This window comes from Macaca fascicularis, chromosome 4, assembly GCF_037993035.2.
Source record: "Macaca fascicularis isolate 582-1 chromosome 4, T2T-MFA8v1.1".
NCBI classification, from domain to species: domain Eukaryota; kingdom Metazoa; phylum Chordata; class Mammalia; order Primates; family Cercopithecidae; genus Macaca; species Macaca fascicularis.
The window spans coordinates 132,735,297-132,761,435 of NC_088378.1; the positions used below are offsets into that span (position 1 = coordinate 132,735,297).

The 26,139-nt window shown below is 39.6% G+C and overlaps 1 protein-coding gene across 1 annotated transcript in view; it reads right to left on the minus strand.

Annotated features, from left to right (window-relative positions):
• DNAH8 (dynein axonemal heavy chain 8) overlaps positions 1-26,139 on the minus strand; it is a 314,891-nt gene that overhangs the window by 149,558 nt on the left and 139,194 nt on the right. Inside the window, exons 43-56 of the mRNA XM_065544087.2 lie at positions 25,376-25,554; positions 23,784-23,971; positions 21,179-21,265; positions 20,975-21,082; positions 19,663-19,797; positions 17,297-17,458; positions 15,068-15,314; positions 14,703-14,944; positions 14,476-14,616; positions 12,044-12,281; positions 4,950-5,092; positions 4,554-4,688; positions 4,011-4,133; positions 743-956 (exon numbers count right to left, since the gene is read on the minus strand). Of these exons, the coding sequence (XP_065400159.1) occupies positions 743-956; positions 4,011-4,133; positions 4,554-4,688; positions 4,950-5,092; positions 12,044-12,281; positions 14,476-14,616; positions 14,703-14,944; positions 15,068-15,314; positions 17,297-17,458; positions 19,663-19,797; positions 20,975-21,082; positions 21,179-21,265; positions 23,784-23,971; positions 25,376-25,554 (2,342 nt within the window). The remainder of the gene's footprint in view (positions 1-742; positions 957-4,010; positions 4,134-4,553; positions 4,689-4,949; positions 5,093-12,043; positions 12,282-14,475; positions 14,617-14,702; positions 14,945-15,067; positions 15,315-17,296; positions 17,459-19,662; positions 19,798-20,974; positions 21,083-21,178; positions 21,266-23,783; positions 23,972-25,375; positions 25,555-26,139) is intronic.

The window sequence follows — 26,139 nt, forward strand, 5'->3', positions numbered from 1 at the left end:
TGTAAGAGGTTTTGGGGGGGACTGGGGGTTTGTTTTTTGTTTTTTTAGACATGATCTTACTCTGTTACCCAGGCTCAAATGCAGTGATGCGATCATAGCTCACTGCAGCCTCAACCTCCTAGGCTCAAGCAATCCTGTGGCCTCAGCCTCCCATGTAGCTAGGACTACAGACATGGGCCACCACACCTAGCTAATGTTTTAAACTTTTTTTAGAAATGGAGTCTCGCTATGTGCCCAGGCTGGTCTTGAATTCCTGGCCTCCAGCAATCCTCCCACCTTGGTCTTTCAAAATGCTAAGATTATAGGCATGGCCTGACCTACACATAAGTTTTGATGGTACAATTTATGTCATTTGATGTCACATTTGCTGTCAAGAATCTCATTTTCATTAACATATTGAAGTGCTACATTTGACTTTGTATAACATATTGTTAATCTGTGATCTTTGTGCTGTCATTTATTAGCCCAAATTTCTCTGATTAACCATGTCCTGAAACCCAAAACACAAAGGTTTCTTTACGTCTAATGTTAACTTCCAACAAGCCTATTTCTAAATATCTCTGAGTCTGAGAATAGGCTATAAGCATAGGTCATCTTAGTATTGAGTCCCTCTTTCCTGGTATTTAGCTCTCCATTTCACATACCCCACTTTAGACAGAGCCTTTTTGTCTCTTAAATGACATTTTCTGTGGTTTATGTCCATTACATAATGCAATAAAAGAAACACTAAGAATATTCATACCAAAAATTTTGTCTATTGAAGCATTTGAAGGCAATGTACAATTAAACACAGTAAACTGTCTTTTTAAACGTTGTGGAATATCATTTCGACCACCTCCAGGGTGGATCATTGCTGCTATGAGCTGCACATCAACAATAGTAGTGAAGTCTCCAGGCTTGTCCAAGCTGTACATTCCTTCCATTTCCATCATCTGTCGCACAATCTCATTAGTTATCTGAAATTTCACACAGCGATATTTTTGTAACATATCACTATCATATTCCTCCATAACTTCAGTAAAATAGTACAAATGAGATTAGAAAAAAAAAATTCAACTCTTATCAACAAGTGTTTGTTAATGTCAATTATCACCTTCAAGGTAATTTGACTTAAATGATGCCACCCATGAACTCTAGATCGTAAGTTAAACATGCATGGTTCAAGTCCAAGGTGCCTTTCACCACAATGATCAAACTAATTTCCAAATAAAGTTAGATATGTGAGTTATAAGATACTTCATTAAATTGCATTAGTACTCCAAGTTACAACAAGTTTTATTGTAGACATCTTTCATACTCAACATTCAACACTTAAAAACCTTCAGATCAGAATGTAGGATGGTTTCAATCCTGAGCTTTGAATATGATATTACTAACTGTTTTGGCTTTTGGTTTTATGTTCTCATCTTACCTTCTCTGCAGCCTCCAACACTGCCAACCCCCCTCCTTGAAAATGCTATCTCTCTTGGTTTCAGAGGCTTGTTTCTTTCCAGGTCCAGCTCAGGGCTCTGGGATCACTTCCTAAGCCACTCTTCGTCACTCATCCCTCACATGTAACTGTTCTCCAGGGTTCCATCCTGCGCTCTTTCCTCTTCTCATTATTCCAGGAAATGCTATCTCAACCCTATATTCTAAAGAATCTCAAACCTGTAACTCTAGCTTCAGATTCTCTTCTAAGCTCTACACCTGTATATTCAAGTCTCTATTGAGCATCTCTTAGTGGATATCACACAAGCACCTCAAATATAACTATCTTTCATTTAACCAACATTTCATGAATGACTACTGTGTGCCAGCCTCTCCTGTAGCATAGACAAAATTTTCTGTCTTCAGGAAGCACACATTCTAGTGGTGAGAGACAAGATGTACAAATGCATGTTGATATGGAAATAAAATGGTATACTCTAAGACTTCTGTAGAATATAGGAGGGGCTCAAGAGTGTGATTCAAGGAGAGAAGGGAAGGCTTCACCTGACATGACATATAAGCCAAGACCTGAAGAAGGTGAGAAAGCAAGCCAATTCGATACCTAGGGGAAGAGCATTCTAGGCAGAGGAAACTGCAAATACAGAGGTGCTGAGTGAACACCATATTTGTACAACCTTTGCACAACTTTGTACAACCTTTGCATACTTTGTACAACCTTTGCAGGGTATACAAAGATCAGTAAATGTGGTGGAAGCAAAGAGTCATGGGAAGAGGGAGACGAGGTCAAAATGTATAGGGTCTTGGGTCATAGTAAGGATTTTGGTATTTATATTCTACAAGCCTCTTTGGAGGATGCCGACCGGAAGAGTGTGTCATGATCTGACTCTTGTTTTCATTGGTTGATGATATTAGAACAAGCTGAGAAGGGTTAGGGAAACAGGAGGCAGTGAGGAGGCATTTGTAATGATCAAGAAGAGATCTGGTGGTGGGTGGCGCCAGGTGGTAGCAATGGAGGTGATGAGTAGTGGTCGAATTTCAGATACAGTGTGAAGATAGAGCCAACATAATTTTCCAACAGAGTGACTGTGGAGGTGCTGTTTGCTGAGAGAGAGAGGACTGTTGGAGGAGCAGGTGTTGGAGGTGTTAAGTTTGCGATCCAACCAGACACCCCTAGTTGGATACGTGAGTTTGGAATTCAGGAGCACTTCAGCTTATGGAAGATAAGCATGAACCTGACCTAAACATGCCTCCACCCTCCTCGCCTTCCAGGAACTGCTGAGGTCTGTCTGCCTTGGAGCAGACACAGGTCGTACAGAACTGTTTGGTTTTTCCCTTCAGGATGAGTACTGAGCTTGTAGCGGTGTCTGAGGTGAACAGGGATAAAGAGCAAAATGGGAACTGTCCTGGTAGAGCCAAAGTAGATGGTGTCCATGAGGCAGTGTAGGTCGGTGGGAGGGAGGTGTTGGGGATCCCACCAGGAGCATGCGGACTTCTGGCAACATCGGTGAGGTCTTCTAATGGGGAGTGACCTCGGTGGATAGATGATCACAACTAGGACCACGGTGTGTGGCACCGTTAAATAAATAAATAAATAGTTGTTTGGTTTTTCATTTTCTGTTTTTGTTTTTCTGAACATCAGGTACTCCTCAGAAATGATGCAGAATAAGAGGTTAGAGCAAGGATGAAACCCTGGGAAAAGGCAGAAGACAGGAGCTAAGAAAGGACACTGAAGTCAAGTAGCCAAAGAGACAGGAAGCATTTGCTGTAGAAAACCACGTAGGAGCTGGGTGCGATGGCGCATGCCTGTAATCCCAGCACTTTGGGAGGCCGAGGCGGGCAGATCACCTGAGGTCAGGAGTTCAAGACCAGCCTGGCCAACATGGTGAAACCACGTATCTATTAAAAATACAAAAATTGGCCGGGCGCAGTTGCTCAAGCCTGTAATCCCAGCACTTTGGGAGGCCGAGACGGGCGGATCACGAGGTCAGGAGATCAAGACCATCCTGGCTAACACGGTGAAACCCCGTCTCTACTAAAAAATACAAAAAACTAGCCGGGCGAGGTGGCAGGCGCCTGTAGTCCCAGCTACTCGGGAGGCTGAGGCAGGAGAATGGCGTAAACTCGGGCGACGGAGCTTGCAGTGAGCTGAGATCCGGCCACTGCACTCCAGCTTGGGCGACACAGCGAGACTCCGTCTCAAAAAAAAATTATTCAGGCGTGGTGGCTGGCACCTGTGATCCCAGCCACTCAGGTGGCTGAGGAAGGGAGAATTGCTTGAGCCTGGGAGGTGGAGGTTGCAGTGAGCCGAGACCATGCCACTGCACTCAAGTTTGGGCAACAGAGCGAGACTCTGTCTCAAAAAAATAAATAAAATAACAAAAACAAAAAAAACACATAGGGATTTAAGAAATGAGAAACTCAGCTATAACAGAGAAGTCAGAAAAAGACTGAGGATTGGCAGCAGACTTAAAAACAAAGTTTTTAACAAAGTTATTAACATTCATATATATATATATACACACACACACACACACATAAAAATACAAATTCAGGATCATCTATATGAGATATTTCAGCCATACCTGATCTCCCCACTCATTAATCACAGGCATATTAATATCATCAATAAATACAGTCATTTTTCTCCCTCCTGGTGGCCCGTATGTGCTTCCCATTCGCTTATCCACATAGCTTTCAATTGTTCTCTAGAGAGAAGGAAATGGTTTGTCTTATGTGTTAGATTTTAATCCATATTTCTAAAACTAATGAGTATTCTTGTCAGAGTAGAATATAATTTACTTATGCATTTACTAGGTATACATATAATTTATTAAAATACATGTTGTTAAATTTTTAAAAATAAGGCATTGGAGTGTTATCCTTCATTTACATTACAGTAGATACGATCCAAAGTTCAGCCGCAGTCTCAATATTAGATCAAATTATGCTATTTGGATTTGGCTCCAACCTTAGCCTTAGGAAAGCTAAAGAGCTGAATGCCAAGTGCAGCATCATTTCTTTTGAATATATAATATTGTTACATTTTATATGCATACACATTTTATTGTAACCACTAACTTAAAATGTATTATGTTTATAATATTACAGCAAATGATGGATTTTACCTGAAACATCATTGGTTCTGTGGCAGATGAAAAGTTTAGACTTTTGGATAGCTGTACTTCAGGATCATATTTTTTCAGATAGGCCTTAATCATGACAGTTTTTGCAGTTCCCTGCTCTCCTGTGAGCAAAACAGCCTGCAATCGTAGGATAAGCGTGTTGAAAGGTATTATGACATGTTTAGTTTCTAGTATCTTTTCTATGGGCTAGTCTTCTATACATTATTATAACTAATTTTAATAACTTTTTAGAATTACATCTACCATCAAAAATAAGTCCCAGTTGTATTACAGATTTAAATGTAAAATACTATAAAAGTGCTGGAAGAAAATATAGGTGCATATTCCCGTGGCCATGGGTGGTTTGTGATCATTTAAGGAACTATCTATTAAACTTACTTTATATTGTTTTGCAATGGTGTCTATCAAAAAATTTGTTCTAACATTGTCAACATTTGGAACCAAAATTGATGAATATTCTGGAATACTGTCAGTTGGATAATAAAAAGGCTGAAGTTTCTTATTCCAGTGCTCCCAATCACCTATATAAGAAGTAAAATTTCATTTTAATAGAACTATATTCTGTGAAAGTTATCTCATGATACAAAAATGTTAAGTGCTATAAATAATCAATAGAATCATATAAACATTTAAAATGTTTTCCTAAAACATGTTAACATATCTGCTTATCTTATGTCTACGGCATTTGATAATTTGTTTTGCCTTTTTTTATAAAGTCAGCTTTTTAAAAAACTTTTAGGGCTGGGCGCAGTGGCTCAAGCCTGTAATCCCAGCACTTTGGGAGGCTGAGACAGGCGGATCAGGTCAGGAGATCGAGACCATCCTGGCTAACACGGTGAAACCCCGTCTCTACTAAAAAAATACAAAAAACTAGCCAGGTGTGGTGGCTGGCGCCCATAGTCCCAGCTACTCGGGAGGCTGAGGCAGGAGAATGGTGTAAACCCGGGAAGTGGAGCTTGCAGTGAGCTGAGATCCGGCCACTACACTCCAGCCTGGGTGACAGAGCAAGACTCTGTCTCAAAAAAAAAAAAAAAAAAAACTTTTAGGTTCAGCGATACATGTGCAGGTTTGTTAGATATACGGGGTTTGTTGTACAGATGACTTCATCACAAGGTAATAAGCATAGTACCCAATAAGCAGCGTTTTGATCCTCACCCTCTTCCCACTCCCAACCTTCAAGTAGACCCCACTGTCTATTGTTCCTTTCTTTGTGTCCCTGTGTACTCAATATTTAGCTCCCACTTATAATTGAAAATACGCAGTATTTGATTTTCTATTCCTCAGTTAGTCTACTTAGGACAATGGCTTCCAGCTCCATCCATGTTTCTTCAAAGAACATAATCTCATACTTTTTATGGCTGCATAGTATTCCATGGTGTATGTGTACCACATTTTCTTTAGCCAGTCTAACACTGATGGGCATATACGTTGACTCCATGTCTTTGCTATTGTGAATAGTGCTGCAGTGAACATATGCATGCATGCATCTTTATGGTAGAACGATTTACATTCCTTTGGGTGTATACCCAATAATGAGATTGGTGGGTCAGATGGTAGGTCTGGCTTAAGTTCTTTGAGAAATCACCAAACTGCTTTCCATAATGGCTGCACTAATTTACATTCTCACTAGCAGTGTAGAAGCGTTCCCTTTTCTCCACAACCTCTCCAGCATCTGTTATTTTTTTGTAAAGTTGGCTTTTAAATTGCTAAATCACCCATCCAGAGAAACCGCACCTGAAATGGAATTAAAATCAGCTGGTGGTAAACCCAGTAATGTAATGGATACCTAACAGAAAAGCCACATCAACTGAAAAATGGGAAAGACCAAAAAAAGAGTCAACCGTTTACTAGATACAGAGTATTTGCCATAAGAAATCGGTTTCAAGGCCAGGCGCAATGGCTCAGCACTTTGGGAGGCCGAGGTGGGCAGATCAGCTGAGGATGGGAGTTCGTGACCAGCCTGACCAACATGGAGAAACCCCATCTCTACTAAAAATACAAAATTAGCTGGGCCTGGTGGCGCGTGCCTGTAATGCCAGCTACTCAGGAGGCTGAGGCAGGAGAATCACTTGAACCCAGGAGGTGGAGGTTGTGGTGAGCCGAGATCACACCATTGCATTCCAGCATGGGCAACAAGAGCGAAACTCTGTCTCAAAAAAAAAAAAAATTGATTTCAAAAATTTATTTACATTTTAGCATCTCTGGATGTTCCTTATAATCTATGGTACCGTACCATTGCTGTTGCTAGGCAAATTGTATTAGCATTATTCCTATCATTGCCATTCAAATTGAATTGCATTTAGCCTCTATTTTAAATGTCTTCAAAAAGCTTATACAATGATTCAGAATTATACTCAAAAGTTACTGTGGACACAGAATGAATGGAAAGAGGGCATACATTGATATTGGCAAAACAATGATGAACGAATACTCATCATTGGAGTAATAACCCCAATTTCATGTTTTCTTGAGAAAGTAAGCAAAAATAAGTATGTTTAACTTCTAAAAAACTGCCAAACTGTTTTCCAAAGTGGCTGTGCCATTTTGTAGCATATGAGGGCTCTACGTGCTCTATTACCGCACCGATATTTGGCATTATTAACCTTTTTAATTGTAGACATTCCAGTGGCTGTGTGATGATATCCATTGTGGGGGTTTTTTGTTTTTATTTTTTTGAAACAAGGTCTGGCTCTGTGGCCCAGACTGGAGTGTAGTGGTGTCATCTCAGCTCACTGCAGCCTCCGTCTCCAGGTTCGAGCAATTTTCCTGCCTCAGCCTCCCGACTAGGTGGGATTACAGGCACCCACCACCAAGCCCGGCTAATTTTTGTATTTTTAGTAGAGACAGGGTTTCACCATGTTGGCCAGGCTGGTCTCGAAGTGCTGACTTCAAGTGATCTACCCGCCTTGACCTCCCAAAGTGTTGGGATTACAGGTGTGAGCCACCGCACCCAGACCCCATTGGGGTTTTCATTTGCATTTCCCTGACGACCAATGATGTTGAACATCTTTCACATTCTTTTTTCACCTTTCACCTATCTTTTTTAGCAAAGTAACAATTGAAATTTCCTGTCCATTTAAAAATTTAGATTGATTGCCTATTGATAGTTATTGGATTATAGGAGTTCTTTACATATTCTGGATAATTTTTTTTTTATCAGATATATATGTTTCAAATAGTACTTTACAGTCTGTGGCTGGGCTTTTCATTTTCTTAATAGTGACTTTTAAACAGCAAAAGAGATTTTTCCCCCCATTGCACTGGCTAGATTTTGCTATTTCAAATAGCAAAATAATCTTTAAATAATGTTTAAATAAAATCTGTCCCCTTATTTGGGCCTTCTTTAGCTTCTCTCAGCACAGTTTTATAGTTTTAGTATACAGATCTTACACATATTGTATTAAATTTATTCCTAAGTATTCTTTTTTGGATTCTATTTTTGTTTGTGTGTTTTCAAGACAGAGTCTCACTCTGTCTCCCAGACTGGAGTGCAGTGGCACAATCTTGGCTCACCGAAACCTCCGCCTCCCAGATTCAAGCCATTCTCATGCCTCAGCCTCCTAAGTAGCTGTGCTTACAAGCACGCACCACAACACCTGGCTAATTTTTTTGTATTTTTTTAGTAGATATGGGGTTTCATCATGTTGGCCAGGCTGGTCTCGAACTCCTGACCTCAGGTGAGCCACCCCACTCGGCCTCCGAAAGTGCTGAGATTACAGGTATGAGCCACTGCACCCAGCCTTGGGTTCTATTTTAACTGGTATTTTTAAAGTTCAATTTTCAATTGTTTGTTGTGAGCATATAGAAATATAACTTATCAAATGTATGGCCCTTTTGTCCTGTGACCTTGCTAAAATCCTTTAGTAGTTCTAATAACTTTTTGAAGATTCCACAGATGGTCATGTCATCTGCAAATGGAGAGAACTTTACTTGTTCTTTTCTAATCTACAGACATTTGATTTTCCCCCCCACTGCACTGGCTAGAACCTCTAGAATAATGTTGAATAGAAATGAAATTGAATAGAGGTGAGAAAGTCATCCTTGTTTCGTTCCTGATCTTGGGAAGGAAGTGTTTAGTTGTTTACCATTCCGTGTAACGTTAGCTGCAGGTTTTCTGTAGACATTGTCAGAATGATAAAGTTCCTATTTCATCACAAAAGAGTGTCAAATTTTGCCAAATGCTTTTCTTCATTGATTTAGATGACTGTTTATAGCTTGCTTAGTTTTTAGTCTAATATAGCAGATTATATTGATCAGTTTTTGAATGTTGATCTTCCACTTCTAGAATAAAAGCCACAGTTGGACTTTTGTATACTACTGGATTTGTTATAATTTTATTAAGAAATTTTCGTCAATGTTCCTGAGGAATATTGGTCTATAGCTGTTTTTGTTTTTGTTTTTGTTTTTCTTGGAATGTCTTTCTCTGGCTTTGGTATCAGGGTAACACTGTCCTTATGAAACGGGGTAGGAAGTGTTTCTTCCTATTTTATGTTTTATATCTTTTAGAAGAGTTTGTGTACAGTTGGTATTATTTATTCCTTAGATATTTGGTAGAATTCACCAATAAAATCATCTTGGCCTGGTGTTTTTCTTTGTGGGAAGGTTTTTAACTACAAATTCAATTTCTTTAGTAGATATAGGGCTATTTAGGATATCTATTTCTTCTTTTTAAATTTTATTATAAATTGACAATTTATAATTGTATATATTTATGGGGAACAAAATGTTACAGTTTATGGATACAATGTGGAATTATTACAAGCCAATTAACATATCAATCACCTCAAATGCTTATCATTTTTTGTGTTGAAAATATTTGAAATTTACTCTCCTAGCGATTTTGAAATGTACAACACACTGTTATTAACCATATTCACCATGCTGTGCAATATCTAGTTCTTCCTGATGATGGTTGGTAGTTTATATCTTTCAAGAAATCTGTCCATTTCATCTTCATTGTCAAATGTGTTTTTGTAAAGTTGTTTCTAATATACTCACTTCATATTTCTAATGTTTGTGAGGTCTGTAGTGATGTTCTCTCTTTCATCCTTGACTATGGTAATGTAAGTCTTCTCTTTTGTTCTGATGTCTCTAATAAGAGATTTATTCATTTTATTGATCTTTTCAGGTCCATCTTTTTCGTTTCATTGATTTTTTTCTGTTGCTGTTCTATTTTTTGTTTCATTGACTTCTGCTTTGATCATTGTTCTTTCTTCTGCTTACTTTGGGTTTAGTTTGTTTTTCTTTTTCTAACTTATTAAGGAAGAAGTTGAAATCATTGTTTTGAGACCTTTCTTCTTTTCTAGTAAAGACATAAAGTGCTTTAAAGTCTCCCTATTGAGAATTGTTATATGACCCAGAATATCTTGGTAAGTGTTTTCTGTGCAATGGAAAAGAATGTATATTCTGCTGTTTTGGGCTGAAGCATTCTATAATTTCGAATTAGGGGTATTGATAGTGTTGTTAAAGTCTTCCATATATTTACTAATTTTGTCTATTTGTTCTATCAATTATTCAGAATATTGACACCTTTACTATAACTGTGGATTTGTCTATCCGTTTCTGTTGTTCTCTGACACTTCCTCCCTGTGCAGATTTCTCCTCTCTGGTGCTCTGCCCTGCAAATTCCAGCCACCTTGGCCTCTCCCAAATCAACCTCTGCCTCCACATTTTGGTGAGACAGCCAATCCTGTTTGATCTTCCCCTCCCTGAGCTGCTGCTAGAAACCGCATCCACGCAATAAACTAGTGCAGTCACCTTGTTTCACTTCCCTCCATGATTTCAGTCCTGTAGTGCCTGTTGTCCAATGTCTGAAAAAAACGGTTTTACACATTTTGTCCAGTTTTCTGTCTTTCTAACATAAGAGGTTAAACCCAGTCCCCATTACTCCATCTTGTCTGGAAGCATAAGTCTCCTTACTTAATCTTAAATCTAAGAATGAAGTCTTCTCCAAAGATGTTAATGTCCCTGAAAAAATTAAAAGGATGGATGAAGAATGAGTTAAGAAAGGGCTGGCTAGAAGTCAGCTGGAGTGGACACCTTAGGGCCCTAAATAACCACTAAGTACATAATATCTTAGTTCATTTCATGGCCACAAATGCTCGGGCAAATAAATTTCATCAAAAGTAGTTATTTAGGGTAGCAAGACTGAATGCCTGCAACCCCTCAATATTTTAGTCAACAGACCACTTCAGGACGAGCTTGAAGAAGGAATATGAGTCTAGATTATTGTCAACCTTTTGTTAACATCTCCATTAAAATAAGAAAACACCACTGTCTAAACTTACAGAACCAGTCCTAGCTACTTGGAAGAAAATGCCACAAACATCAGTGGACTGCTCTTTAGGAAATGTAGCAATGCATATTTTTGATGGCACAGAGGAAGGTAATTATTTTATTGGCATCCTTATTAGATGCCATCTCAATCCCCTAACCAAGGCTTCACCACGGTTGGAAAATTGCTACTGATGAATTTCACTCTCTGAGTAACTTGGGGCCCAGCCTCTGAATAAGGACAAGGTGCTCAGAGAGAGGCGATTTGAACCTTCAAACATCATAGAACTCCGGCTGCTCAGAAGGCAGCTCTGTGGAGGAGCTTGGCTCTGGATTCTAAGGGAGTATATATCTAGATTTAAAGACTCCTTTGTTAGTTTGCATTTTGAGTTAGAGGGCCCTTTTGCCATCTCAAACCTTTAGCAGCATCTAACACATGTAATAGAATTATTGGCCATTCTGGTTAAAGATGGCCCACTGAAAAAAATTTATTTATCTCAGTCCCTTTCAAACACAAATTCCCACGTAATCCCCAGTTTCTGTATGATTCTCCCACTCTTAAATGTGCCTGGTGTCCCCAGGTCTAGGCAACCCTCTATTTTACACTATCCAAACAGTAACTCTTTAGTCTTTCCAGTGCGGGCAAGGCTGATTGTCTGGCAGCAGGGCTTTGGAAAGAGGCCCAGGAGGTCTTTTTCTCAAACAGACTTACAACCAGCCCTATGGTTTTTAGCTCAACTTTCGCCCCAGTTTCCACTTCCTGAGCCCTTTGAAAGTCCTGTGATGTGTGCTTCTCATTGCTTCTCAGCTCTTCCCACTGCCAGTGTGCTGAATCGACTGCCACTTACCTTATATTAGCATGCTTTGCATTACGAAGAATCTGTGTTCTCCATGCTGCTACCTTTCCTCTTCCAGCACCAGAAAGTAGATGATGTACAAGGTATTACTAACTTATTTATGCCAGATTTTACTGAGCCCACTCCAAAAGGAGAAGTCAAGAGTCTCAATATCAGTCTCTGGCACAACTAATATGCAAAATTCTACTCTCTTTCAAGTACATGCCCTTTTCAAAATGGTATTAACAATTATGTTTTCATAATTATTTTAATATTCCCTCACAGAAGAGTTTCTGAAAGCTTATATTTTTCTCATTTGAAAAAAAAAGTAATTTCATTTAAGGTATAGTTCAGTGTGCTTACCATAATCAGTAACATAAAACTCATACATGGTTTGATTTGAGCCTTTAGGTATTTCTGGTAAGTCCAAGTTGCTTTCATGCTGCCGTAAGAAGGCTTCGAGCTTTTCTCTGCTTTCCAATTCCAGAAGGGCTCCTAAACTCCACATGAGGCCAAACACAAATAATTTATGAAGATGTTCGACACAGGAAACACCGCCTTCCTCTTTGGAGGGAATTAACCCTTCCAGAAGATTGAGAGACTGAAAATGTTTTAAATAAAATAAATTTTTAAATTAAAATTTTGAAAATAAAAAATTGTGAATAGTAATAAAATTAAAAGGAGGGAGGAAGCGAAGAAAACAGATACAGCTCAAGCTATTGCTTGATCACGGTCCTATAGCCAACTGCACATAGAGAAAGGCTATTCCGCTTTCGACAGGCAGCATGGTCTAGCAGAAAGGATGCTGAACTGGAAATCTGCTAGTGTGGTTTCTACCCCCAGCTCATCCCACTGACCTCTGTGAGTCTCAATTTCCTACAGGGAAAGCAAAAGGCCCAGACTAGGTGTTAGCAGCTAAGGGAGCTACTGGTTCTAAAGTTTGGTTATCCAAATTTTCCAGATCAAAGATTCTATTTCTTTGTAAAATTTTGCAGGACTTAGCAAACTGTGGCCCTAGGGGCTGGCCATCTGTTTGGTAAATAAAGTTTTACTGGAACACACACAGTCATACCCATTCACCTATGCATTGTCTCTAGCTGCTTTTGTGCTACAACAGCAAAGCTGAGTGGCTGAGACAGAGAGTTGTGCAAAGCCTAAAATATTTATTAATACTATCTGGCCCTTTAAGAAAAAGTGTGCCAATGCCCTATAACATCAGAAAGAAAACTACTGTAGGACATCCTCAGTCTTTCAAAACAAAATTATTCCAAAATAAAATATTCTCTTCTATTATCCATTTTAAAGTAATTACTAAATAATTGACTGACTTGGGCCTTATATATTGTTTCTAACCTACCCACAAATGACTGGCATCCCTTAACTGAGAATCAAAGTTCTAGAATGTATAAGGAGAGGTCACCTATAGACCAGAATTAGGAGAGCCCTTGAAGATCTATGATTAGTTCTGTTTTAACCCAAAGACTAATAAGGAAAACTGAGTAGGAAAAAAAGAATGCTGGCTGGACATGGTGGCTCATGCCTGCAATCCTAGCACTGAGGCTGAGGCAGGAGGACTGCTTGAGTCCAGGAGCCTAGATCAGCCTGGCAACATAGAGAGACCCTGTCTCTACAAAAAAAATCCAAAAATTAGCTGGGCATGGTGGTGTGTGCCTGTAGCCCCAACAACTCCCAAAGGCTGAGGCAGGAGGACAGCTTGAGCCTAGGACTTCAAGGTTGCAGTGATTTATGATTGATTGCACCACTGCACTCGAGCCTGGGCAACAGGCAAGACCTTGATGAAAGGAAAGGGGAGGGGAGGGAAGGGAAGGAAGGGAAGGAAGGAAAAGAGAGAAAGAGAAAGAGGAAGGAGGAGAGGAAGGAAAGAAGAAAGGAAGAAAGAAAGGGAAAAAATAATGCTACAAACTACTGTCCAGATAATTTTTAAAGATTTTCCTTATCTGTCATATAAGGAAACTTATTTGCTAAATTTGCAAAGCCAAGATTGCCTCCCAAGTTTTCTTGATTACAACAGGCCCCTTTCTGTTCTTTCCCATGAAGTGACCAACTTTATTTATTTTTATTTTATTTATTGATTGGTTGATTTTGAGATAGGGTCTCACTCTGTAGCCCCAGCTGGAGTACAGTGGTGCAATCTTGGCTCACTGCAAACTCAACTTTCCAGGTTCAAGTGATCCTCCCACCTCAGCCTCCCAAGTAACTGGGACTACAGGCACTCACCACCACACCTGGCTAATTTTTGTAGAAACAGAGTTTCTCCACGTTGCCCATAGCTGGTCTCGAACTCCTGAGCTCAAGCAATCCGCCCCCCTTGGCCTCGCAAAGTGCTGGGATTACAGTTGTAAACCACTGTGCCCAGACAATGAAGTCTTCTATGGTTAGGATGGAACCAGCAGTTGTGTGTCTGTGTGTGTGCATGCGCATGCACGCACATATGTGTTGTTTTTTATTTTAAAATTTACTTTAATTAATTACTTAATTTTACTGGCTGTCATTATTAGACACACTTTCTGGAACAGGTCACTAAACCTGACAGTGGGGAAGATAGTTCATTCCCCCTTCCTCTGACATCCGTCTGGGAAGTGAAAATAATAGAGAAAACAGTAAGATCATTAAGAAGATCTTTAAGAGGAATCAAAATTCTCAGAGCCTTTACAGTCACATCATCAAATGATTTTTATGGCTATCTGAACTTTCTATTTTAGATGGCTGTAAACTGCAACTGAGTGCAAAAAAAATCAAAATCGAAGTAGTAAATGTACAAAAAAAAATCTTACTTGCACAATATAGTTGCACTCCAAGAGCTGCATTTTGGGATTGAGATTTAGTTTCATATATGTGTATGTATCTTCAAAGGCTTTCTCATACAGTGTCAGGAATACAGCAGCTTCCTGTGCAGTGCGCTTCTTCAACCATGCCTGCAGAAAAGAAACAGAATCTGTTTGTTAAGAAAGTGAAACGTGGAGAGACCCTGAGGGTTCTTCTTCCCATCTCTCTGCCCCACCTGTAAGATTGGCTTCCAGCTGAGAGCAGAGCTGCTGATATAGACCATGCCCATCCTAGAAACCGTGGCAGGAGAGGCGTTCTCAATATTGTGGACTTCAAACAGAAGCTTGCAACTAGGGGCCATGGGAATGCGATCTCCATTAGCTAACGTCAGAGTTTTATTGTCATCCAAAACGGAATTTAAGTTCTCAATCCAGATGGCATCCACAGGACCATCTAAAACGAGGAAAATGTTTTCACCTGCAAATAATTAAAACAGCAAATCACTTTTCATCTGCAAATAATTTAAATGGAAAAATCAAAGAAATATTGTCTTAATATGCTGGCAGGGAAAAAATGATCACAAAGGAAGTTTGTGTATACCTTTTTTAGCTTTTAATGTTTTTCTCCACAGAGTAGAAAAAATGCCATCTGTCCAGTCATTGGTAGCAGTGTCCAGTCTGCCAAACATCTGAGGTGCAGTAATGGCTTTTGGATTCATTCGCATTTCTCTGTGAGGCCTTCCGCATTCTGTTTGCGCTTTCATTAGAATCGTGATAACGCTTGTCTTTCCAGAACCACTGGGCCCAAGAGTCATCAAGCCATGTCGTACCAAAGACGTCTCATATAACTACACAATTAACCAGTAAATTTAAAAATGTAATTTATGAGTCTCTTGTTGACATTCAGAGTAGTTACTTGAAGTTTAAAGGCTTTATTTAAGCTCTTCGTTAAAGTAACAAGTTCACTATTTTTAAGTTGTAAAAAATGTTGTTTTACTAGATGTGCATAGCAAATGAGCACTACGTTATAAAACGATATGTGATAAAGTAATAACAATGTGGAGCTTGAATTACATTTTGGAAATAATTAACTCAGCATCTAGTTTTTGCTTCTTGCGTGATGTATTCCCTGTGATTTTGGTTTGTTAGTCTATAACCAGCAGTTTTTCCATGCGCAAACTTTCTCGGCATCCAATGTGATGATATCGCCCCTTAGTGGTGGAAAGCAGCAACGCAGAGCATCACAGTGAAGATCCGTTTCACAGGGGCCTTCTGATTCCCCAGAAGTACATCATGAATGAGGATTCCTGTGCAAGTGATTTGTTCAGGGAGTGCTCCCAGGAGAAACCAGTAAAAAAAAGAGAAAAGCAGGACAGGAATGGGAAGAAGCCAAGTAAGGTGTGATTGAGGACAAAGCCCTGTAGAGGGCAGACGTGAGCCTGATCCCGCGGGAGACTGGAGTGTAACTTACACCTCAAAGATTGCTCCACCTGGAACCAGGCGAGCTTGACTTTCCTGCTCCATAAACTCTTAGAGAGGTTGGTTTGGGGGCGAGGGTGGGAAATAAACTCCTGTGCAGCACCTACTCTTTGTGCCTGCCAACAAAATGGCTCCAGTCCTCCTTTTGCTATTAGAAGCCAAAACACACAGAAGCTGGGCAGGGGCACATGGAAATGCTAAAAGAGATTCAAGGAGACATGCTAGGCGTATGGACAGCCGCTGTTATAACATCCTGTCTGTAGTTTTCTCGATAAAAAAAAAAAAATAAGAAGTCAAAGGTCTGACAGCTGATCAGAGGTAGAGTGAGTCATTCTCCTAACATTTTGGACAGAAATGTATTACCATTGTAAACTATAGTTTAAAAGCAACAGGCACTGTTCCTGACATGTTCAAGAACAATGTTATTGACATCAACAAAGAACCCAAAATTCTAGTCGCCGCCCATTGAGATGGCGAGAATTTTAGAACTCAGTATACTGTATGCATATCATATATAAAATCATGTTTTCCCAGAAATTTTTTAAACTCTTAAAATGGTTTCCAGTACATGAATGATGAAAAGCACTTTTCCCCCATGCACATATTTCTTTGTAAGATTTGGATGTGTCTCAGATACTTGCACGTCTTATAATCTGGCAAGAACAGTAAGTTAAAATAAGAATTGTTATATTAATATTTCAAATGCAGTTTTCAACAATGTCCACAATTTCAGCTCCTTAATTTTCCAAAAACTCTGGAAAATATTCCCAAAGCATCAAGCTCATAGAGATTTAATCCTGTGTCTCTGCTACCAAGTTCTTGATTCTACTGGTAATACAATCAAGGTGGTTAGACGGTTGTCACAAGGATGAAATGTGATGAACAGAAAGACACTAACATATGCAGTCAAAAGATTCAGGTTTTAGTGTAGGCAAAGGATATAACATGTCCACACACAAAGCAGGAGCAAAGTAGCATTCCCGGATTCCTCAGGCGCTGCACCCCACTGAGGCACCCAGCTGCAGCCAGTACTAACAGATTGGCACAAGAAACCATCTGGATCGTTCCATTCCCCAGAGTTTTTATAACCTACTATTTCATCCCAATGTTGTCCCCAGGTGTAGGTAACAACTGCAGTAAATTACTGCTTGATTACTGCGAGGCAGGGTAAATCCATACTATCTTTCTTGGACCACCACATCCCCCTGAGTATTCTTTTTGCGATGATGTACATATGATGTTTTCATTTAACATTTACATCAAGTAAGACTAACCATGAGTTTTTCTATTCAGACAGCTATGTTTAACACATACTTATCATTATACTGATAATAGATTAAAATGTATTTACCTGCACGAGTTTCAGGTTCCAGGGTGGATGGTTAATCAAACCTTCTATCTGAACCTGATTGGCTACTGCTTTTTGCAGTTCTACATAAGTATTACTATCCAGTTGCAGTCCCGGGAACAGGTCATTGATTAAGCTGAGGAACAGGGGTTCATCTTCATCAACCTAAGGTGGCATAGTTTAAAATAAATTTACTCATTCAGTCAATAAATGTTATCAACTAGCTGGGACGTGCATAGTACTTATCACTTCATCCCCAGAGAACCACTTATTACTCTCCTAATCAGGCTTGTATTTTCTAGTACTTTCTCCAGAATATCACTGATATGGTTTGACTGTGTCCCCACTCAAATCTCATCCGGCATTGTAGCTCCCATAACTCCCACATGTCGTGGGAGGGACCCAGTGAGAGATAATTGAATCACGGGGGCAGGTCTTTCCCTGCTGTTCTCATGATAATGAGTAAGTGTCACAAGATCTGATGGTTTTGTAAACGGGAGTTCCCCTGCACATGCTCTCTTGCCTGCTGCCATGTAAAGATGTGACTTTGCTCCTCATTCACCTCCCGGCATGATTGTGAGGCCTCCCCAGCCATATGGAACTGTGAGTCTATTAAACCTCTTTCCTTTACAAATTGTCTTTATTAGCAGTGTGAGAACAGACTAATGCAATCACCATTGAGTCTACATTGTACCCAAAGTTCCTTAGCATTCAATGTGTTCTACAATCCTGCCCCAGTCTATTGCTCCAAAGTACCACCTCATTACTTTATCACATGAATGCTTTGCTTCTCACAGAGTGGCATTTGCATTAACCTTAAAAATGATCATTTGTAGTCCCAACCCCATGAGATTAAATAACTAATATTTTATTTAAATTGGGGAAATAGCCATAACCCTGCATGACTTCATCCAACAATGGCTGGAAAAGTCCATCGGGGCAGTGTTCTGAGCCTTTCTTATAAGCAGTAGGTTTGAGTGCACTGACTCCAATCCTTATTTGCAATGTCTTTAACACATGGATTGCCCTGTTCCCAACATCTGACCCCTTATGATTTCTCTTTATTCTCCAGGGCTTTGCTGATGCTTTCTTGAATACTTGTCTAGGAATTTCCAAAATACCATTATCTAAGGGAGGCTTAGACTGCACTCCAGCCTGAGTGACTTAGGGAGTCTAAGCCTCTCTTACAGTCCATGTCAGTCATACAGGCAGTGAGGTATACTGCAGGAGCAGTGGATTTGGCATCAGAAAATCTTATAAATTTTTGTCCCCTCTTCTCAGCTGATGGTGATTATGGGGGACTCCTACAACTTCTAGTCTCCATTCCCCAATAAGTGAAATGACAATAAGCAAGCTAGCCATCCAGATCCCACAGAGTTGCTATGAGGCTCAAATAAGACAATACACCTGAAAAGACTTTGTAACAGTAATGAACTCCACAGATGTTAGTTTTTGTAACTAGAATGTAGCTTCCTGAACCATTTCTTCTTCAACCTTGTACACCCATGGCACGGGCACAATATGTGGCATATAGAAATCCTTATATGCCACATGAACCTGTCCATCAAATATTCAAAACAACCTGGCGAGGCTGGGCATGGTGGCTCATGCCTGCAATCCCAGCACTTTGGGAGGCTGAGGCGGGGGGGATCACGTGAGTCCAGGAGTTTGAGACCAGCCTGGGTGACGTGGCAAAACCCTATCTCTACAAAACAATACAGAACTTAGCCAGGCATGGTGGTGCGTGCCAGTAGTTCCAGCTACTCGGGAGGCTGGGGCAGGAGGATAGCTTGAGCCTGGAATGCGGAGGTTTCAGTGAGCCAAGACTGCACCACTGCACTCCGGCCTGGGCGACAGAGTGAAACTCTGTTTCAAAGAAAAAAAAAAAACAACCAGGCTGTAACTGTGACAAGCATGAAAGCAGCATGCTCTCCACAGCAAATATTCCATGTGTTTTGGAAAATAAAAACGGTGTTTATGTTTTGGGAGAGATATATCTGAGATAAGCTAGTCACATACAGAGAAAGCAAAAAGTTCTCACGGTTCTCTGGGAATCCAGATTCTTATGCTGAGAATTTGTCACTTTGTGAATAACAGAAGAGAACTAGGTTGAATCTTGGAGCTGAAGCCCACTGATGACCTGTTTCACTGCACACGACTGATAAAAGGAGGCACTTATAGCCCATGTTGGTCACACAGGGTCATGGGGTCTTTTGCTTTCTTCTGGAAGCACAGTGGTAGCTTTGCACAGTTATTATCCCTGTAATTATGAGTGCTCACAGCTCAACATCAGCCTACCCCTACTTGTCCACCAAATACAAAGAAACCATATTAAAATTTTGGAAAAGAAGAGAATTCAGAGAAGATACCAGTTTAGAAAGGTTCATATCTCTTAGTCCTCTCATGACAGTGCTTAATTCACTATCTTCTGGTCTGGCTCTTTTTTGAGATCCAAGAGTCCTCAATACAGACAGAATATTTCTCAATCCAAAGTCATAATGAACCTGAGATGGGAGAAGAGGGCAAAAAGAGGGTTTAATTGAAAAACTAAACACAGACTCATGGCTCACTCTACGCATATAGGTTGATTCTGATACTTATAGGCCATAGTTTTGGGGTGACTAAGCTGCAAAGGTTTATTAGCTCAACTTTCCTGCCTTTCCTTTGACTGAAATATGATCATTCCATGGGAAAATCCAACCTGCATGATCAAGTATTCACACCTTAAATATCTTTTGAGAACAATATAGTCTGATACAGTCTGAGTGACAAACAATAGATTTTTTTTTTTTTTTTTTTTTTGAGACAGAGTCTCACTCTGTCGCCCAGGCTGGAGTGCAGTGGCAGGATCTTGGCTCACTGCAACCTCCACCTCCCGGGTTCAAGCAATTCTCCTGCCTCAGCCTCCCCAGTAGCTGGGATTACAGACATGTGCCACCACGCCCAGCTAATTTATTTTTTTTTTTGTATTTTTAGTAGAGACAGGGTTTCACCGTGTTAGCCAAGATGGTCTCAATCTCCCGACCTCATGATCCACCCGCCTTGGCCTCCCAGAATGCTGGGATTACAGACATGAACCACTGCACCCGGCCCAAACAACAGACTTTTAAATGCATAACCAAGAGGTTACATACTATGTGATTCCATTTATGTAACATTCTTGCAATAAAATTCTAGACATGGAGAAAAGGTTAATGGGTTAGGGATATGGGAGAGAGGTGGGTGTGGCTATAAAGATGTAGCATGAGGAAACCTTGTGGTGATGGAACAGAGCCGTATCTTACATATTCCATACAACTATACCCACACACACACACACATACACACACCAGTGCATGTATAACTGATGAAACCTTAACAAACTCTGTGGACTGCTTCAGTGTCCATTTCTGGTTTTGTTATTGTGCTATAGTTACAAGATGTCAACACTGGGCAAGGCAGGGTGAAGGGTACGCATCTCCCTGTACATTCCTTTGCAACTTCCTGTGAATCTACAATTATTTCAAAATAAAAAGGTCTTAAAAATACACAACCAATAGGTAAAATTAATTCTAAAAGCATTTTAGAAAAGATCAATGAGATTTTAACTCACTGATGAGCATTTATCAAGGGAAAATTGCAAAGTGAAAAAACCAAATACTATTGCTAGTGGGTAAGCAGTAAGCAGATCTATAAAGTTACCTGTTTAGTAAGTTGCTCTTCACAGAGTTTGTAAAGAACATAAAATTTTTGAGCCAAGATAACGTTTTCAAGAAAACCACAGCTTGCAAGTTTAACTCTCATAATGATCTGAAAATTAATATAGTGAGATTTTTTTTCAACAACTTTAGTGAAAAACAAGTAAACAACATAAAGTACATTATGCTTTCAAATCCTGGTGCATACCTGTCTATCAGGAACCATCATAGCAACAGTTCTAAACTGGATTTTTAGGTTTTCTGGTAGTTCCTGGCGCCCAGCATATCCAGGGTTCTAAAAGTTAAAATATGTTTAATTTTTAATTGTTGATAGAGCTTTCATTTCTGAATACAAATATATTTCAGACCCCTAATTCATATTTTAAGATGGTATTGAAAAATATTAGATTCATAGAATACTCTTGTTTTCTCAAAACAATGTGTATTGGACCACGCATATTTACTAATATTCATATGCCCTTTTATATCTTTCTATATTCATGATATTAATAAGGTCACACACAATTTTTTGTGGCAAAAATTAAGTACCTATCTGTCTACTGCCTTAAAAAATAGAAAAGAACATGAAATAATAGAAGAGAAAACTGAATAGATACCTGATAATTATGGTCTAAAGTGTGTTATTGAAAAAAGAAAAAAACTCAGGATTTTATACTGATGAGCGTCCTTGGGCATTTTTTTTATTCCATCTCTTCAGTTATTCTTCGCAGTCACAGTTACAGAGCTCTTTGGCTGACAAAAACCCATAGAAGTGAGGAGAAATAAAGATGGCAGTGAGGGGAAATAAAGAAGGGAACGATGGGAAAACCACTGAAAAGGACAAAAGTAGAGGCAGACAGGAAATGAAGGCCTCCTAAGAAGCAACAGGTTGAAGATAGGTCAGACCCAAGTCTCAGAGGAAAGGTTGGAGATTCAAAGACAAGTAAGGCCAACAGGAATGAGTTATCTTAGGCAAGTTTGTTAAAATCCTTCAGTCCCTGACTATCTACTGCGCACTGTAAATAGGCCAGGTACCTTATTAGGGGCTGGAAATACAGAAATTGAGGCTGCCTCTCAATACTGCTCTTATCCTTCCTGAGCCACAGAAGCCCACTTGCAAGTTGGGTACAGCAACAGCCAGATTAAAAACTACATTTCCCAGCCTGCCTTGCAGCTGCTGTGATTAAATTCTACATCGCGAGATGCGAAGGGGCACACTGTATGAAATACCCTTGATGTTTGTTTGAAGGGAGTTGCCTCAGTCAATTGGCTACAACATGATAGTGATGCTTTCTGTAGCATCTTGGGTCATAAGGTGACCTTGAAGATGGAATTCATGATGGAGCAGAACCATATAAGGATCTTAGAGAATAAATCCTTACATGTTAAACTACAATTTTTTTAGGTTTCAGTTACTCACAGCTTAATGCAATATCTAATTGCTATTTCCAATATTATTCTTAATCCAGGGAGCATGTTAAGCTTTTTTAAAAATTCTAGACCATAATTTTATACTGAGTACATTTCTTCATCCCACTTCCTGAGTTACAATCAACACTTCCAGATTATTCTTATTTCCCCCTAACTGCTTTACTGGATGTTTGCTTACAATAAGTGTATCAGAAACATTTCTGATTTTGCTTCCTATAATTTATCATCTTTATCCATGGGGACATTTAAAAACTCGGAGTGCTTTGTGTTATCTTGCAACTTCGAGATTTAACTTTATGGAAAACACATAAAAGCTTTAAAACTGGTGACACATAAAAGTATAGAAACTCCCGTTTATTCATGCCTTTGGTTTTCTATCTTTACAACACTGAATCTCAAAGCTCACCCTTAATCACATGGTAACTGAATTTGTTACAATTCTTTGGTACAGGACCTTGTTAAATTATTGCAGAAATTTTATTTTTATTTCCTTTTATTCAGTGTCAAAGAAAAACCAATTGTGGAGGTTAAGCAGTCAGATTTTGATGTTAGAGAGACAATAACTTCTTTCTCTTACTGGCGGGGTGACCTAGGAAGTTTTTAAGTCTCGCTGAGCCTCAGGTAAGTCAGCTATACAATACCCACTTCAGAGGACTATCGTAGCTATAAGATACGGTGTACATGTGAGAGAATATTTCAGGTCCTTCCTCTTGCTAGTTGCATGATAGGACGGCACGTTTTCCCCCACCCCACCACCCCTTGAAGTTAGGTCATGAAATTTGCTTTAGCCAATGACTTAGGACTTTGTGTCACTTCTGGAAAGAAACTCTAAGAGTCAGAGCACAATTCTTCATGTTCTCTTTTTCCTTTGCTATAGCAAAGAGCAATGATTGAGATAGCAGGTACCTTGTCAGGCCAAGTACCAGAGTAAGGACATACAAAGCAGCCCTGGCCTCCCACCTCTACCTTAGTCAACCCACAGTGGGCATGTGACAGAGAGATAAATCTTGTGGCTTTAAGCAATCAAGATTTAGGGATTGTTTGTTACTGCAGAACCACGTAAGTTATGCCATCTGATATAGCACACAGAACATTTAGTCTGCACCTTACACATATTATATTAAGTGGTCAATAAACAGTATCCATTATTATCATTAGTATATTACCTCTGTAGGTCTGGATTTGAATTTTTTTAATTGAAAAAAATTACTATTTTATCTTCCGTCTGGGCTATAACGACTACTAAAAAAAAATCACACGGTAAGAGAGAACAGCTCATGACTCCTGGATAGCTGGTCATTCATCTACTAACATATGCTTTGTTTTACTTATGTCTGTAACAATTAAACTAATTAAATTGCATTTAAAGTCTTTTTTCTCACCATCGTTAAGAAGATTCCAAATTCTGGATTTAAATCAACACAATCACCATCAGAAAAAATGAACTGTTTCTTTCTCTCTTTTCTTGCTGTCAAAACAATATAAATTTGTTGTGCTGCCACTGATAACACAGGCAATTCAATTCTGTTAAACTCATCAAAGCAGCCCCAGGAACCTGACTGTGCAAGACCTGGCATGAAAAACAGTTAATTTGTAAAGTTTTACTCTATAATATACCTTCTTGATAACAATCATTTCTCCAGGGCTCCCAAACCATTATACATATGTAATGTTTCATATCTGGCTGTTGATAAATACGTATTTAATTCCAGTGATAAAGAGAGGTTTAATTATTTGTACATTTTCATCAAAACAATGGAAATAGTACACTGCCAAAATGAAAGTACAAATTTTGGGGGTATTCTGAAAGTAGAAACAACAGTATTTGCTGACAGATTGGATCTGAGTATAAGACAAAGAGTAGAGTAAAGGATAGGTGGAAGTTGTTTGGGGGATGGTTATTTTGTTTGTTGTTGTCATTATTAGGTTGTTTTTTTGTTGTTGTTGTGCCTGAGCACCTAGAGATCAGGAGTTTTTTTGTTTTGTTTTGTTTTGTTTTGTTTTTATATATACATTTTTTTGGTGGAGTCTCACTCTATAGCCCAGGCTGGAGAGCAGTGGCACGATCTCAGCTCACTGCAACCTCAGCCTCCCGGGTTCAAGCAATTCTCCTGGCTCAGCCTCCTGAGTAGCTGGGATTACAGGCACGTGCCACCATGCCCAGCTAATTTTTGTATTTTTAGTAGAGACGGGGTTTCACCATGTTGGCCAGGATGGTCTCGAACTCCTGACCTCATGATCTGCCTGCCTTGGTCTCCCAAAGGCGTGAGCCACTGTGCCCAGCCAGGAGTTTGGTTTTAAACATAGTGAATCTGGACCTGTTAGACATTTAAGTGGACGTGCTAAATCAACAGTTGTATGTAATGAATCTAGAGTTTCAAGGAGAAGTCCAAGCTAGAGATATAATTCCGGAGTCATCATACAGATAGTATTTAAACCTTGGGCCTACATAAGATCACCAAGAGAATGCATGTAGATAGAAAAGAGAAGACCGCCAAGGACTGAGCTCTGAGGCTGATGGGTCTTCAAATATTTTTTTTCTCTGTTCATCTGAAAACACCTTTCAGGATTTTCTCAAAATTTTCCATCTGCTGATGGCCACTCACTTCTTATTTTCCAGTGTTGCTATGCTTTCTAAAAATATTTCATTTCTGTGGGAGGGAAGCCACATGTGTCCCCCGTTTGCTATCTTGATCCTCTCTACTATTATTTCAGGCAATTATACATTGATTCCATTTTCATGATCTAACACACATTCCATGCATAGACTGTAACACTAGCAATAGTGTTGAACCATAAGAAATTGTTGATATCCAGCCATTTTTGACCTAGAAAAATGGCAATATCATATGGATCAACCCATACTAATGTTGATTATGTGAGACTGCATCACTTTGGATTTATATCAGAAAATAACATTAAAGGGCAATAAAAATAAATTCACCAAAAATAATCTATATTATTTGACACTTGCCTTTGAAAATCCTTCCTAGGCCTCTGAAATCCATTTGATCCGAGCAGTTGAACACGACCACATATTTTCCCAAACACCTTCCCATGTCTTTTGTGGTTTCTGTTTTGCCAGTGCCGGCAGGTCCCGCGGGAGCGCCTCCCATGTTCATGCCCAAGGCCTGAGCTAACGTGATATAGCATCTGCAAACGTTCATCCAATAAAGCACTGTGAGTATGGGATGACACATTACAGGATGGCGCAAGCAAAAGTCCAGTGCGATTGAAATGGGCCTGTTTATTTTAGAGTCTTGAGTAGCCCACATAAAAGAAGTGACTAAACAAGGTTAGGGTACTTGATATTCATTAAAAGTACTACAGTGAATCCAAAGATTTCTTGAGACAAATTTCCAAACTCCCCAACCCTGACTTAAAACCTTCAGGCCTTCCTCCCATTACAGTCAGGAGAACCAAATAAGCAGTGTTGTGCTGGCAGATGTTTAACAACTGGCTCTCCAGGAAAAAAAAAAAAAAAAAAACACCTGGTTTTCATGTTTGCCAATTTCTATTGTATAAACACTTCCACTGTGGTCAATGGCAAGCTACCAATGCGATATCACAAAGTCGGGGCAAAATGCACATAGACAGAAACCAGGAAAGGCCAGGAGCGGTGGTTCATGCCTGTAAGCCCAGCACTTTGGGAGGCCGAGGCGGGCAGATCACAAGGTCAGGAGTTCAAGACCAGCCTGGCTAATATGGTGAAACCCCCTCTCTATTTAAAAAATACAA